This window comes from Carassius gibelio, chromosome B25 (assembly GCF_023724105.1).
Source record: "Carassius gibelio isolate Cgi1373 ecotype wild population from Czech Republic chromosome B25, carGib1.2-hapl.c, whole genome shotgun sequence".
Lineage (NCBI taxonomy): Eukaryota > Metazoa > Chordata > Actinopteri > Cypriniformes > Cyprinidae > Carassius > Carassius gibelio.
Window position 1 is genome coordinate 22090525 of NC_068420.1, and position 16702 is coordinate 22107226.

At 41.6% G+C, this 16702-nt stretch overlaps 5 protein-coding genes across 5 annotated transcripts; all 5 read left to right on the forward strand.

Annotated features, from left to right (window-relative positions):
* The first annotated feature begins 6633 nt into the window (after nucleotides 1-6633).
* Nucleotides 6634-7593, forward strand: LOC128014386 (histone H1-like). The gene has a single exon (XM_052597969.1). The coding sequence runs from the start codon at nucleotides 6694-6696 to the stop codon at nucleotides 7315-7317; it is 624 nt and encodes a 207-aa protein (XP_052453929.1). The 5' UTR covers nucleotides 6634-6693; the 3' UTR covers nucleotides 7318-7593.
* Nucleotides 7594-10151: 2558 nt separating this feature from the next.
* Nucleotides 10152-10690, forward strand: LOC128014400 (histone H2A-like). Its single transcript, XM_052597984.1, has one exon. It carries the CDS (start codon nucleotides 10176-10178, stop codon nucleotides 10560-10562), a length of 387 nt encoding a protein of 128 aa, XP_052453944.1. The 5' UTR covers nucleotides 10152-10175; the 3' UTR covers nucleotides 10563-10690.
* Nucleotides 10691-11082: 392 nt separating this feature from the next.
* On the forward strand, nucleotides 11083-11523 carry LOC128014391 (histone H3). The gene has a single exon (XM_052597974.1). It carries the CDS (start codon nucleotides 11098-11100, stop codon nucleotides 11506-11508), a length of 411 nt encoding a protein of 136 aa, XP_052453934.1. The 5' UTR covers nucleotides 11083-11097; the 3' UTR covers nucleotides 11509-11523.
* Nucleotides 11524-12242: 719 nt separating this feature from the next.
* On the forward strand, nucleotides 12243-13211 carry LOC128014421 (histone H4). Its single transcript, XM_052598007.1, has one exon. It carries the CDS (start codon nucleotides 12385-12387, stop codon nucleotides 12694-12696), a length of 312 nt encoding a protein of 103 aa, XP_052453967.1. The 5' UTR covers nucleotides 12243-12384; the 3' UTR covers nucleotides 12697-13211.
* A 165-nt stretch (nucleotides 13212-13376) lies between these two features.
* On the forward strand, nucleotides 13377-13949 carry LOC128014416 (histone H2B). The gene has a single exon (XM_052598001.1). The coding sequence runs from the start codon at nucleotides 13530-13532 to the stop codon at nucleotides 13902-13904; it is 375 nt and encodes a 124-aa protein (XP_052453961.1). The 5' UTR covers nucleotides 13377-13529; the 3' UTR covers nucleotides 13905-13949.
* The last annotated feature ends 2753 nt before the right edge of the window (nucleotides 13950-16702 follow it).

Consider the following 16702-nt stretch of genomic DNA (forward strand, 5'->3'; position numbering starts at 1 on the left):
AGAACAAGGAAGTCATCAGCCTGCTTTTGTGACTGTGAAAACAGCGGTATACAGATAGGTCACTTGTGTGAAAAATAATGTGTTTTTCTACACACGAAACATGAACACGTTATATTGCACACTGTAAACACAATCAAAGCTTCAAAAAAGCGTGAAAAACGGGACCTTTAAATCTAGAGTATGATTTTGAAAATGAGTAGGTACTGAGACGTGTTGTCTAACCCCAAAATAGTTCAGAATGTCTATAAATGCTGATCCCTATGCATCTTTTTCATTATCGACATGGATATTAAAATCACCAACTATTAAAATTGTATCTGCAGCCAGCACTTACTCGGATGTAAAATCACCTTTACGGGTTGTGTGTGAAAGCATGCACATATTCCAGGTAATCACAGGCAGTGAGAAAATGCAAAATCTAACGACCTGGGAACAATTGCCGGGACACATTAACAGTGTATTTGCCGGAATCGCAGTGTGAAAGGGGCTTAAGAGACAAGTTCAGCTACCACGCACCAGGCCGGCTTCCGGTAGCTCAGACTTTGAGAGGTTTTTGCGGCTTTGCCAATTGAAGATTCGCTGATTTACGATGTCATGAAAGTTGCTTTATTGAGAGTGAGGAGTTGTCGTCATAGTGCAGAGCCCCTTTCCTCGATATCACAGTCTCCGCCATGTTGGCAGGATCCTGGCGGCAAAACATGATTGTTTACATGTGATGTCAACTCGTAGTAGAGGAGGTTAATGCAATTCCGCACTGTTTTAAAATGCCTGGAAGACACAGCTGCATTAAAAATCTGATCCAATACCTCACACGGTACATATGGGAAACATAGGAACAATGGAATATAGTTTTTTTAGGTTACACCAAGCGCAAAATAGCAGTATTTGGTGAAGCTCTCAGGCATCCAAAATATCGACCCATACGAGCTCCCTGCAGCGGCATGGCACAGAGACCTGGACCATTTACCTCCATGCACATATATAGACATTGTGAATTATCATGTTACTACACAATGCAGGATTTCCAACAGTCTTTGGAAAGTTACAAGGCTTTTTGCTGTGGCTGGGTGCAGGACACTACAAGCCTCATGGTGGTGAAAACACCGTTTTACTGGCCTTTGTAAGTTTCTTCACATGCGTTTCTGCGTGTTGTAGTTACATTGCATTTAGCAGGCACTTCTTGACCAAAATAACAAAGTAACTTAAATAATTGCGACTGTTTCACTAGATTATAACGAGATGTGCAATATACACAAACGTTTCCAGCATGTTTTGATGTAGTCTAAAGCTGTGTATGTTTAGTTATAATTTGATTTTAGCCCAAGTACACATATTTTACCAGGTTTTTGTGTTGGGTGTTGGGGGCTGCAAAGTGAACAAGCCAGTTCTGGGTTAGCTAGGGTAGTTAAATTGTGTGATTGCAAGATGTAAATGTCCTGGTTAGATTAATAGAGGTCGGGATCGTTACGTCATGTTGCAATGCATTGTGGGAATAGCGGTATGGAAGTAGATGTACTGTATAGTAGGCAGTAGGTAACGTTGGTCATTTGGTCATTAATTGTGGTTACTTTTTGGAAAATGGTTCAGTATTGCTGTATTGTGAACTGCTGTAATCAGTCTAATAATCGACAGGCCTTGTGAATCATATTAGTTTTCACCATTTTACTACTTCTGAAAAGAAAAAAAAAACACTGAAAAGAGGTGTCGATGGCTTGGGTCACTGCTGGACGGAGGAAAATAATCCTGAACTTAATTTGCTTTTTGATATTTTTGTGCTGACTGCATTTACCAGTTTGAACAACTTGTTTCAAAATAATGAAATAAACTGGAATGAACTTCAAAATAGGAAGTTAAGCGTCTTGTTTTAGTGAATGGTGGGTTGTGTCTGACTTGAATGTTCGTCAATATTATACCGGATTACAGAACTAATTTTACCGGAAGAAAACAGTGGATTATTGCACGTATAATAGGTGAATAATTACTCCCGAGGTGTAACAAACCAGCATAGACAAGCTTCACATCTCGCAAAATCTGCCAAGTGTTTGTGTGTGTGTGTCACCACTGATGCATGGTAATGTAATTATCAGGGAAACTGAGGCTTGGTAAACTTTTTTTTTTTTAATTAAGAAGCGTTGTTTGGCTTTATTATTAAGTTTGTCCGCATATGGTATAGGCAACTATTTTTTTCACGTTACATAACTTTTTCTGGAGACCAGACCGCTACGCTATTATCTTATTACAAATCGGCTTTGCGTTGCCTCTAAAATGGATACCATTACCTAGAATGCACCATTCCATAACGTCTACGCCCGAGCTCTATATTTGGGCATTTATTATATCGCGGGACAGAGACGGATCTACGAATACGAGAAAGAAAAGGAAGAAAGTAATTCAATGCAAAAAGATAAGGTGAAAGAAAGGGGGCCTTACATGAACAAGATCACACCAAGCGCAAAAAAAGCTGTAACACTGTTAATGGCTTTAAAGAGCTCTGGAATGTTTAGCCGGGCCTCTGTGAGGTTCTGAAGGCATTGCTCCTGGCAATTGATAGCGTATCCTACCATCATGGAAGACCCGCTCAGACCCCGCCCAAATCAACCCAAATCGGCACGTGACTCCTCACTCTCAATTGTGCACTTCCCTTACGAAAAATAACCATGGTTTTATTATAGTAAAACTGTAGTAACCCATGGTTTTTTGGTGTATTGACTCCCATTTGTCTAACCAGAGATTTACTACATATACCGTGGTTAAACTATGGTTAATATAGCAAAACCATGGTTAATTTGTGGTTACCATGGTTTAACTATAGTAACCATGGTTTTTATGTTTCATTTGTAGCAAAACCATGGTTAATTTTCGTAAGGGTTATGAGTTGGTACCAGAGGCGTACCGACAGAGATTAAGGGCGTGTTCTAAAGCAGCCAAGAAAACGTTTGTGGAGTTTGTGTGTTAGAATAGAGCGTTATTCAAGAAATATTGTTTCTACTAAATTACAACTCTTGAAGGTTTGCAAGCATTAATCTTACTTGAAGATTTTAAGAGCTGTCTGCCCGAAAGTATTGTGGAACTTTTGAACGTATTTAAAGTTTCAGATGCAGCGATACATGCCGACAAATTCATGCTCACTCATAAGACTGTATTCCCGGTTATGCGCGCTCCTAAAGCACCCTTCGTTGTGGATGTAGGGAGAGATAAAAGGATGTTTTGTTAGGGATAATTTTGTTAGGACTGACAATGAAGCAAACACACTAAAACGTCCTGATACAAAAGAGCTAGTTTTTATTGCCTTGATCCTGGCCATCTTATCACAAACTGTTAAGCCTGGCAGCAAAAAGCTGGCAGAAAGTCTAAAGGGGGTAGTGTTTATTTCCGTGTCTGGAAAGCCAGCACTAATGTGTTTGGATCACTTGTGCAAACTTGTTAAGTGAGGCAAAGCCTATAGACGGTTTCATCGGGTGCATGTGCCTGGCCCTAAGTTAACTTCTGGTCTGAGTTGTTTATATCGGTCTGGCTAGCGGTGCTGTCTACAAACGTAGTTAAAGTTAAGGTGATGACTAGACAGAAGTTGGGCTCAGGTGGTTGTGTTGTGGGATATATTTCCCATACATTTATTTATTTGTGGAGACTCGACACGATTTTAAAACTAAACTATTTTCCAAAAGGCTTTGTTGAATAAACATGAAGGAAGACTTGCATGTAATATGCCTGATAAAGCAGCGTTTGTGAACGTAGCTCCGCTTTGTTTAAAGCTGTAACCGGGGAAACCTCTATTTCTCACGCTTTAAAGCATCTCCTGCAGGCAAAAAATTAATCTGCATTTTCATGAAGTCTACCTGTTTTACACAGCAAACATATTTTGTTTGTTATCAAAGAAATATCTACTCTTGAGGGACTTGGCTGTTGTTATTGATTCTATTTGGTCAACCAAAAGTTAAGATTAGGGCCACAAAAGCGTGCATGCACAGTAATGTTTGTTGTTGCCATTGAAACCGTCTATAGTCATGCTGCGAGATACAAGGTCAGCACAGTCACTGATACTGGACAGTGCACTGCCGTTTTCAAATGGGTCATATACAGGCGATGATGTACCCATTTGAGGTATTGAGATAGGCTGTACTCCTGTGCCGTTGCATGAAGTCTATTTAAAATCTGACATTATTTGTCGTGTCCTGTTAGCATTGGTGTGCAGTCACAGTTATCTGTGGAGGGCATGACTACGATCTTGGGTAATTATTTGGCTGGAGCTAAAGTTTTACAATACCCGATTGTTTCAGCGCAGCCTAATGTTAGTGAGCAGGTAGCTGCTCTATCACAATTCTCCATTGGATTGTGTCGTAACGCGTGCACAAAAAAGAAATTTGCTAATGTAGTGGATCTGTCAAGTTCCTTTCTAGCTGCACCGCCTGAGGTTGCGGAATGCAAATTGCTTGTTAAACCCCAACCGTTACCGTGTGATGAGAATTCCAGCGGAAACTAAACTTCCTTAAAAGTGGGTAGGGAACAGTTAATCGCTGCGCAAAACCAAATGATTCAACTCTGCGTAAATGCATCAGTGCGGCTGTAGGTAGAACTCAAGTGTCAGATGCTTTGGTGGGTTACTTTTGGGATGAAGATGTGTTGATGCGCTGGCGGAAGCCGTCAAACCCAAAAAGTGATCGTGTGTATCAAATTGTTCTTCCTACTGGTTATCATTATCATTATCATATTATGAAGCTAGCTCACAAACACTTTTGTTCAGGACACCTTGGTGTTACAAACTTATGACCGCATCGCTAGACAAACCTAACAGGCAAACCTAATCAAGTGATACTGCACGTGCCACTCAAACCTATTCCTGTCATAGGGGAGCCGTTTGAGAGACTGTTTGGACACACAGTTCGTGGACCCTTGAAATAGTTAAGTGAACAGTTTCTGGAAGTTGCTTAACAGCATCTTGCTGAGTCTCAAATTAAGATGAAGTGCAGACATGATAGAACAAGTGTTGTTCGTGATTTTGGCAGGCAGATCTGCCTGATATTTAAATATATTATTTTACAAATCAAGTACATTTCAGACTCCCACTGACCTTAATCTTAAATTCATGGACTCATTGCCACTTGTGGCTGTTGGGCAATTTAAATATCTTGGTCTCTGGCTAGATTCTAATCTTTCATTCAATATCCATATACACTGAATTGCAACTAAAATTACTTATGGTTTAATAAATATTTTATCAATCAATTAATTGCTTTTTTTTTTTGCAAAAAAAAAAGAATAAATAAATAAATTAAATCTCAATTAATACTTTCATTTCTTAAATATTAGTGATATAATTTACCAAAATACCACAGCTACCAATCTTCAACTCCTTGATGTTGTATATAACAGTCTGTGCAGTTTTATTCTTCGTTGTCCCTTATGTATCACCAATTGTCCTGGCTTACTCCAATTTCTAGACGTCATTTACACTGGTTATTGTTTATTTTCAAATGTATTCACTTCCTGTTTATTTGAAACAATATTTATTTTTTGCTGTCCCTAGAATTTATAAAGAAGTTGGCAAATATTCATTTAATTTAAAGCACCCTTTGATTGGAATAATTTGCCTGTTTCTATTCTATCCTCAACTTCACTCCATATGTTTAAAAACGCTCTTGTACAACACTTACAGAATATTTGTTTTTGACTTCCTTTTACATATGTTTGTATATTTTATTTCAGTGGAATGTTATTGTTACATTGTTGAATAATTATTGTTACATTAATAATGTGAAAGATGCTTCTGAGCCTCTGAGAGTTCTGTGTGTGTGTGTGTGTGTGTGTGTGTGTGGTGGGGGGGGGGGGGGGTAAATGGCTGTATTGTCTTGTTTTTGTACTGATTGTATTGATGTATTTACTGCACTGTTGAAGCTGTCACTTGTATATTTATGAATATTGAGGACCCCCTTGTAAACGAGATGATTCATCTCAAGGAGCTTATCCTCTTAATAAAAAATTATCAACTAAAGGAGGTAATTATTTTTCATTTTTCATATTTCATATTCATATTTTATAGATTATTTTTTCTTTTTTGTAAACGTAGGTAAATATACTCGCATAAGTGTACTTTAGTACAATACTCAAGTAAATGTACTCAATTACTGTGCACCTCTGGTTATTAATGATCGTCTGCTGACCAGACATGAGTCACATACTCAAAGCCTCCGGATGTTTGTGCTTCAAGCTGCCCAAAACGGCAGCTGTATAAAACACTACACACACTCTTCACTGATGCCATTACATTATATTCACTTTCAAGCTGTTCTTCAAACACACAGAGGACGATTTTAATCTTTGATAAACTTTACCACTCGAACAAGGCATTAGATTTACACCCGGCTTGGTTCCGTAGCTGATGCTCGCCTCGAGTTTGATCTGACCAGGTCAAAACAAACATTGCCTCGTCGCGTGTTTTAGTCTTCCAAGAAAGTCAAGAACCTTTGCTTGGAGTTCGCTTGGTTTTTACTGTGAGTTAGTTAGTTAAAACTGAGTTTTGCCCTTCAATTTGGGAGAAGAAAACACAAGCAAGAGGACTCGCGGGGCACTCAGGGCACCGAGCGGCGCTGGTTGAGTCTATAAGGTTCTCATGTGCTGTATAAAAGAGCGTAGCGCTGCTGGAGCGACATTCAACGTTGAACTCAGCGTCTGAAAGACTATAAATCCGCTCTGAAAATGGCAGAAACCGCTCCAGCCCCGGCAGCTGCCGCCCCGCCGGCCAAAGCGCCCAAGAAGAAGTCCGCTGCCAAAGCCAAGAAAGCAGGTCCGGGCGTCGGTGAGCTGATCATCAAGGCCGTGTCCGCGTCCAAGGAGAGGAGCGGCGTGTCGCTCGCCGCCCTGAAGAAAGCTCTCGCCGCCAGCGGCTACGACGTGGAGAAGAACAACTCCCGCGTCAAGCTCGCCATCAAGAGCCTGGTGACTAAAGGCGCCCTGCTGCAGGTCAAAGGGACCGGCGCCTCCGGGTCCTTCAAGCTCAGCAAGAAGCAAACCGAGACCAAGAAGAAACCGGCGAAGAAGGCGGCTCCCAAAGCGAAGAAGCCCGCGGCCAAGAAAACCGCTGCTGCCAAGAAGCCCAAGAGCGCAGCTGCAAAGAAGCCCGCCGCTAAGAAATCGCCCAAGAAGGCCAAGAAACCCGCCGCTGCAGTCGCCAAGAAGGCGACGAAGAGCCCCAAGAAGGCGAAGAAGCCGGCAGCGCCCAAGAAAGCAGCCAAGAGCCCCAAAAAAGCCAAGGCAGCCAAACCAAAAGCTGCCAAGCCTAAAGCTGCAAAGCCCAAAAAGGCAGCCCCCAAGAAGAAGTAAATATCATCTGTTTTATTCCCCAACGGCTCTTTTCAGAGCCACCCACTAACTCTGAAGAAAGAGCAAAAGACAGACCTGCAGTGTGATCATTGTGGAAATAAATTACTGTAGGGCTGCATGTGAAGTTACTTCGACTCACAATGTTATAACGTTACATGTTGACAGAATTTACAAAAGCCACAAGTTATTTGCAATCAAGTTAATACGAACAGCCTTAATGGTTTATCGATCTAAATTGGATTAGATTAAAAACAATATTACTCTTTCTGCATTGACTTTTATTAACATTTTTATTAGCGCTGAGACTCTTTATATATATATATATATATATATATATATATATATATATATATATATATATATATATATATCCCATAGAGGTGTGCGATACCGCTAGATTTGGTATCGATTCGATACCAAGTAAATACAGGGCCAGTATCGCCGATACCGATACCAATATCGATACTTTTTAATAATTAAGGTGGATGCGTCTTCAACCTAAATCTAAATGAATTTTCATGACTTTTAATTTGTTTTTGTGATTTGCATTTTGGGTTATTAATCAGTACTACGAAAGCTTTTGTTCAGAAACAACTTTTGGTTACTTCTGATTTATTTAAATAAACAAAGTTACAAAATGATTACTTCACAAATATAAAAAATGTAAAAACAAATTCTCTTTTCAAGTAGCATGTTAATAAAAAAATGTTTCTCCTCTTGTGCACTTCTTTTCAGGATTGTTTTCTTAAAGTCACAACGTTTTACTTCACAATGTAAAACAAATTCTCCTTATAGAGGTCGGGATCGTTGCGTCACGTCCCAATGCATTGTGGGAATCGCGGTACAGAAGTAGATGTACTGTATAGTAGGCATTAGGTAACGTTGGTCATTTGGTCATTAATTTTGATTATTTTTTGGAAAATGGTTCAGTATTGCTGTATTGTGACCTGCTGTAATCGGTTTCATGATCGACAGGGCAAACGCCTCGTGAATCATATTAGTTTTCAACATTTTCCTACTTGGAAAAAAAACACAAGGTGTCTGAAATCACCAAGAGGCGTCAGATGGCTTGGGTCACCACTGTACGGAGGGAAACCATCACCTTCGATAATATTATAATACATAGTTATGGTGAGACATGTTGTGTATGGTCTCTCTCTCTCTCTCACATACACACACACAAACTCAGACACAAACACATTACGTTTTCTCTAGTTTTTGGCCAGTAAGGGAGTCAGTTTAGTGTCTGTATTTTTTGTTTAAACATTTTCTTTTGACCCAATCCTGAACTTAATTTGCTTTTTGATATTTTTGTGCTGACTGTATTTAACAAATTTGAACAACTTGTTTAAAAAAAAATAAAAAACTGGAACGAACTTCAAAATAGGAAGTTAAGCGTCTTGTTTTGGTGAATGGTGGGTTGTGTCTGAGGTGAATGTTCGTCAATATTATACCGGATTACAGAACTACCGGAGGAAAACAGTGGATTTTTGCAAGTATGATAGGTGAGTAATTACTCCTGAAGTGTAACAAACCCGCATAGACAAGCTTCATAGCTCGCAGAATCTGATAAGTGTGTGTGTGTGTGTGTCACCACTGATGCTTGGTTAATGTTAACATTTCCTTAGTGAAAAAGATTGTTTTCTCCACGTTTAATTTGCAGATCCATTTATGATCTGCAGGTGAGCCTCCAGTGACTTTTTGAAAAGTGAAAGTGACATTTTTAAATTGATCGGAGGTGTAAGCGCTCACTCCACAGACCCGGTAGGATAAATTATCAGGGAAACTGAGGCTTGGTAAACTTTCATGTGTTCATAGGGATCGATTCCGCCTACAACCTCTTTTTTTTTTTTTAAGTAGCGTTGTTTGGCTTCATTATTAAGTTTGTCCGTATAGGTATAGGCAACTTTTTTTGTCACGTTCTATAACTTTTTCTGGATACTGGCTATTATCTTATTACAAACCTGCTTTGCGATACCTCTAAAATGGCCGCCGTTACCCACAATGCACCATTCCATGACGTCTACGCCCGAGCTCTATACAAAATTCCTGAAGCCGACATCTTCCACTATGGAAAGAGGCTGCAGGTCCTTCACAATCATTTCTGATAGGCGCCTTGTAATATCCACTGCTCTTGGAGAATCAGTTATTGATAAAATAATAAAAAATAATTAATTCTGGTGCACATCTAGGTGAAGTTTAAATATAGAAACTAGTATCCCTTTCACAGCTAACACAAAAAGGGTAGATCGGCCTGAAAATACAGCCATACAACGCTCTTCTTTCTCTCCGCCTCTGACTGACTGCTGTTAGAAATGCGCGGCTGAGCGGTGCGCGCGCCTGACTGCTGGTGGTAGCGCTAGTGGTGAGTCACGTGACGGTACAACACAGGAGAGGGGGCGGAGAGCAGTGTCGAGCACGAGCAGCACTCTTAGAGCTTGCTCTGCTCTGTGACAGCAGCAGCATTTTGACAAACACGGCCAGGTGGCAAAACGAGAGAAACTGAAACTTAAGTATCGATATTTTCCCGTTGGTATCGATCAATACCGATACCAACGTTGGTATCGATATTATCGATATTAGTATCGATCTGCCCACCTCTAATATCCCATCACAATTTATTATATGTTTTCTCTCATGTATTCTGTTCAGCCTAAAAAGCAGCGCCATCCGAAACCGGTTGTGGAGGCGTGGCTCTGGCTTTGGGTGTTGGAGGGAAGTTCACTGAATGGTTTAAAATCTTACAAGGTTCTAAACCAATGGGCGACTGGCACGTTCGTTTAAAAACAGTATAGCTGGGTTCGCGGATGTGTCGTTTTACTCTCTGACTGTGGCAGCCAGTGTTCATTTGACTAAAAATGAGTGGCAGAGGCAAAACCGGAGGCAAGGCCAGGGCGAAGGCTAAGACTCGCTCCTCCAGAGCAGGGCTGCAGTTCCCGGTAGGCCGTGTTCACAGGCTTCTCCGCAAAGGGAACTATGGCGAGCGCGTCGGTGCCGGTGCTCCGGTGTATCTGGCCGCTGTGCTCGAGTATCTGACGGCTGAGATCCTGGAGCTGGCTGGAAACGCCGCTCGGGACAACAAGAAAACTCGTATCATCCCCCGTCACCTGCAGCTGGCGGTGCGTAACGACGAGGAGCTCAACAAACTCCTGGGCGGAGTGACCATCGCTCAGGGCGGCGTGCTGCCCAACATCCAGGCCGTTCTGCTGCCCAAGAAGACCGAGAAACCCGCCAAAACCAAATAAGCAGATTCGAGTCAGTTTCTGGAACCCAAAGGCTCTTTTAAGAGCCACCCACTTTCTCTTCCAAGGAGCGATTTTCTGCTCGTTTTCGTCAGCAGCCACATATTACACGTTTTAATATAGAAACCATGAATCAAGTAATTCATAAATGTGGAGGTGGATTATTTTAAACCCAATTTAAGCCAAAGAGTAAATATTTCAAGGTGAAAGAACAAAAAGGTCACTATGAATTATATAAACCTATTCTATAATTCTTTAAGTGTCGTGCGTGTTTGAGTTAAGGAAGACTATAATAAACACTTGGAAAGGGAATTTGGCAAGTGATACACCGGACAAAACATGAGCGGGAGACACAAACAGCCCCGTTGGAAAACAGAAGCTGCGCAGTCATCGCAGACGTCACAAATCAGCCAATCACAAGACTCTGCCCCTTCGTGACGCCATAAGCGCGTGTCTGTATGATGCTTTAAAAGCAGGCGCGGAACTTGAAGCAGCATTTTCTACGTTCGCAGAACGACTGCAGAAGTCCACCGCAGCGATGGCAAGAACCAAACAGACGGCCCGTAAATCCACCGGAGGCAAAGCCCCGAGGAAGCAGCTCGCCACCAAAGCCGCCCGTAAGAGCGCTCCAGCCACCGGCGGCGTCAAGAAGCCTCACCGCTACAGGCCCGGCACCGTGGCTCTGCGAGAGATCCGTCGCTACCAGAAGTCCACCGAGCTGCTGATCCGCAAGCTGCCCTTCCAGCGTCTGGTGCGAGAGATCGCTCAGGACTTCAAGACGGACCTGCGCTTCCAGAGCTCCGCCGTCATGGCCCTGCAGGAGTCCAGCGAGGCTTATCTGGTCGGTCTGTTCGAGGACACCAACCTGTGCGCCATCCACGCCAAGAGAGTCACCATCATGCCCAAAGACATCCAGCTGGCCCGCCGCATCCGTGGAGAACGCGCTTAAACGCCTGAATTCACAAATCTAGAAACTCACCCCAAAGGCTCTTTTCAGAGCCACCAAAATCGCACCGACGAAGAGAATTTTCGCTTTAACGCCGAGTATAACGAGTAAGCTAGCAACACTGCCTGTATTCTTATAAGGGCCTTTTGTCGGAGTTTTTTTTATTCGTTCAATCGCTTTTAGTTTCCCGTGATTACACACGAACAGGCAAAACGTAACATTTTAAACTCCGGCGTTTCCCAACGATTCCCTTTTCTGAGTAAATATAAAACAAAACCCTATACAAACAATATTTCTAATGTAACTACGAGTGAGTATTATTCAGCCAAGTGCAACTTCATAAATGTTAAGCTGACAATTTAAAGACCCGACATTACAGAAGGGGCTTCGCAATAGCCAGGACTAGGTTTTAGTTTTTCAGACATAGCAGCAGCTTTTATTAAAAGGCCTTCGAAGAAAACGGGACTAGCTTTAAGCCACGTCTGTCATGAATGTATCCATGTTTACTGTGCGAGTAGAAGTAGTTTCGTTGCAAAAGGTGTTTATTTCCGGGGGACTGAGGGCCGCTCATATAATGTTTGCTCTCCGTTTACTTTGGTGCGCGTTTCTCTGTAGTTCAAATGTTGGAGATGATGTGATCTTCTAAATCCTTTGTAAAACTAACCCTCTGAAACATGAACGAGGAACGGGACAGACATTGTTAGATCAAGGTCGGGGGTTATATAAACCATATTCTTTCCTCGCACCAGCGGGGTGGGCTGCGCGTCATGTGACAAGGGGTGGGTTTCAGTTAGGTCCTGTAAGCAAAAGTAAAAATCCTCCCTTGGAGCGCTTGACGGTATAGATTCTCATTTGTGGCCTACTAGAAATATCTTCAACATGTCTGGAAGAGGCAAAGGAGGTAAAGGGCTCGGGAAAGGAGGCGCCAAGCGTCACCGTAAAGTGCTGCGGGATAACATCCAGGGTATCACCAAACCCGCCATCCGTCGTCTCGCTCGCCGCGGCGGAGTCAAGCGTATCTCCGGTCTGATCTACGAGGAGACCCGCGGTGTGCTAAAGGTGTTCCTGGAGAACGTGATCCGCGATGCCGTGACCTACACCGAGCACGCCAAGAGAAAGACCGTCACCGCCATGGACGTCGTGTACGCGCTGAAACGACAGGGACGCACTCTGTACGGTTTCGGAGGATAAACACATCTGTGCTGTCGTGAAAACCCAACGGCTCTTTTAAGAGCCACCCATACAGTCACATAAAAGAGTTGATGTTTAAGTAATGTTCCCGTTTTATGCCTTCGTTGAAAATGTAACTAGACTTGAGCAGATTAATCCTTCACTCAAGTGAAATTAGTTTGTGCCCAAAAAACGACCCTTTTCCGTATTTCAGAGCCGAGAATCGATTCTCCTAATTGAAGCTCGTATTTGTTTTCTTCAATGGCGCACAGAATTAAAGCGTTTTTGTTCTACATTCAGTTTTCACTTGCTTGTTGAGCGTCTTCATTCAACAGTTTTTTTTTTTATTATTATCTGTTTGTTGTTGCTGTCTTTCATTAAAATTAGGTGGCAACTGTATTTGAGTTAGAGAAGTGGAACTGACAGAACAGCAGCTGGAAAAATAAAGCGTGTAATCGTCGTCGCTCCCATTTCTCCAGGTTCTCTTAATGATTCTAATATCTTAATGTGGAATTTAAAAATACCCTGTATGATATTTGAGACCCGTTTATTTTCTTGTATAAAACATTAGTAACAAAAAGAGCGGGAATTGAAACGGGCAACACATTCATAACGGCAGATGTCGTTCAAACACTGGGCGGTGGGAGGGGCTATCAATTCACCGCCTGTGATTGGCGCTCGTTCCGCTCTTGATACCTCGAGTTGTCCAATCACGCACTCAGGGCACGAGTCTATGGGTTCGGTCCATGAAAACACGCAATCAGAAGGCGCTTTATCTCCTGGGAAATTAGCATAGGCGAGTCAATATATGTCTCTGTCTGGCTTGCTGTGATCATTGACTCGTCAGCATCATCATGCCTGAACCAGCGAAGTCTGCTCCCAAGAAGGGCTCCAAGAAAGCGGTCACTAAGACCGCCGCTAAAGGAGGAAAGAAGCGCAGAAAGTCCAGGAAGGAGAGCTACGCTATCTACGTGTACAAAGTGCTGAAGCAGGTCCATCCTGACACCGGCATCTCTTCGAAGGCGATGGGGATCATGAACTCTTTCGTCAACGACATCTTCGAGCGCATCGCCGGTGAGTCGTCTCGTCTCGCTCACTACAACAAGCGCTCCACCATCACCTCGAGAGAGATCCAGACCGCCGTGCGTCTGCTGCTGCCCGGAGAGCTGGCCAAACACGCCGTGTCTGAGGGCACCAAGGCCGTCACCAAGTACACCAGCTCCAAGTAGATCTCTGCTCCGACTCCGAGACCCAAAGGCTCTTTTAAGAGCCACCCATATCATCACTTAAAGAGCCTGTGTAATGTCTCAGTTGGGGGGTAGAAAAAAACCATTTGATAAATAACAGCAGGCAAAATAAAACTTAAACCCAATTTGTGTATATTTGTTAAAACAACTGGGTGGACAATGGTTCAAGAACCAAAACGCAGTATGAATTCGTATTTGTTTACTTTCAGTGGGTTAAATTAGTGGTTTCCTGAACTAGATTTATGGCTTCTTGTAGTGATTCATAAAAAATAAAAAAAAAATCCAGGCCATGTAGCATTACCAATGTTTGTATATAGTCAGCTGCAAATATGTCTTGACCCCAAAAAAATTTCTAACAAAACGTTTCTCAGTGGTTTACAGTAGTATCAAAATGTACTCTGTCTCTCTATGTGGCTGAACACGCGCCCGTGTCTCCTTGTCTTGTGCCCTTGTCTAGTCCTTGTAGTTCTATGTTTTTGTCTTGCTCCTTATTTTAGTAATTTGTTTGTTATTGCTTTTGGCTTTTATTTGTAATATTTATTTGGCTTTTCTAGTCTTGATTCTTGTTGGTTAAACTGGTCATTTCTTATCTTGTTACTTAACCTTTTATTAGTTTATTGGCTTATATCTTTCCTCGTCTTGAGTTTAATTTGTGTTTTTGTGGAGCTTTGTCCTGTCTAGTTTTGTGTTCCAGTTCCTGACCTGTCCCCGTGTGTCCTGCCCTGGTTCTACCTACCTGGCACTTGGTCTGTTTCAGAGTCAGTGTTTAACAAGTGTCTGAGATCTGCTCTACGGTGCCTTGCGTGGTCTTCTCCATCAGCCTGGTTTTGCTGCCCACTCTGTTGCCGAGTATTCTGCCAGCTGTTTCCTGAAGCTTTCCCAGTGGCCTCCCCTAGCTGTTCCTGTTAACTGTTATCCCGTTGTGTTATCTATTGTTCACTTCACTACCCTCTTGTATTAGTCTGTTTTGTCAATAAAACCTTATTACCTCCCAATGAAATTGGGTCCTCCCTCCTAGATCCCTGACATAGGTGCTAAATTCCTGCTGCAAAATTAAATCAGCATCTCCATTAAGCTTGTCAGCAGATGGAAGCATAAAGTGCTACAAAATCTCCTGGTAGATGGCTGCATTGACTTTTGACTTGATAAAACATAATGAACCAACACCAGCAGACGTCACGGCACTCAAATCATCACTGACTTCAGAAACTTCACACTGGACTTTGGATTCTGTCCCTCTCCAGTCTTCCTCCAGACCTTGATTTCCAAATGAAATGCTAAATTAACTTTCATCTGAAAAGAGGACTGTGAACCACTGAGCAACAGTCCAGTTCTTTTTCTCCTTATCCCAGGTGAAATGCTTCTGATGATTTTTTTTTGTTTTTTTTTTTGGTTCAGGAGTGGCTTAGTTTTAGGAATGTGACAGCTGTAGCCCTTTTCTTGAAGATGTCTGAGCTTGATGACCCTTGATGCACTGACTACGGCTTCAGTCCACTCCTTGTGAAGCTCTCCCAAGTTCTTGAATCGGTTTTTCCTGATAATCTTCCCAAGGCTGAAGTCATCCCTGTTGCTTATGCACCTTTTCCTACCACACTTTTTCCTTTCAGTCAACTTTCTATAAATATATTTTGATACAGCACTCTGTGAACAGCCAGCCCTTTCAGCAATGACCTTCTGTGGCTTAACCTCCTAGCGGAGGGTTATGATGATTGTCTTCTGGACAACAGTCAAGTCAGTAGTCTTTCCCATAATTGTGGTTGCATGTTCTCCACTAGCCCAGGAGGTACCCAGTATTTATACTAATAATTAATAAAACTAATCAAGCTCAAAATGGAATATTCAAAATTTGAGATACAGCTTAGGAAAATAAAAAATTCAGTAAGTCTTAACAAACAGAATTAAAACAAACAAACAAACAAAAAGTTTACTTTTTTATATTAAATTACTTAAAAGAAAAGTTATTTATTTTTTGTAGTCAAGGATGAATTTTGTTTGAGCAAAATGGTATACACTGTGCTGCCAACAACATTACAATGAGTCACACAATATCAAACGTCAATATTCTATTCTACCATCTTCTGAATTGCTGAAAATGGTGAATTTAGGTTTGTTGGGTTTAGTATAATGTCACCTTTATACTCTAAAACATCTATAAAGGATGCATTACATATTAATTACCTTATTAAAATTGAAAAGAGTGACCATTTTAGAGGTTTCACACACAGGCCTCTTGTTTATGATCAAAGTTATGATCAAAGTTATACAACTCCAATTTAAGTTACTTTTGGGTGCAATAACTTTTACATTGAATGTAAAGTCTGTGTTTTAGCAAAACAAGTTACATGACATAGGCTAAATTGTTTACATCTCTGGTTCACCCCAAACAATGATAAAACCTTACAGTATTCTCATAAAATCATGTATTCCTTAAGTATGTAATCATGTCAGTGCAATTAAGACAAGTCCAATGGATTCACAGACCCAGAAAACATGGGGCTAGACACCAAGATTACTTGACTAAGTCAAATAATGAAGGAGTTAGGATATTTTAAGGGCTCCCTGACCATCTTGGACGCCATCTTGAAAATTACACCTTTCTAGTGGTCAAACTTTGGTAAACTTTTATAGTATGTTAAGGACACCTAATACTACAAAAAAACAGCTGAGAAACCTTTTGTTAGATTTTTTTAGGGTTAGGTGTTTTATTTTCATATATGCAGCAGTCTAATATGATAAACGGGGCTCATCCAATGATCAATATGAATGATACATGAAGAGAG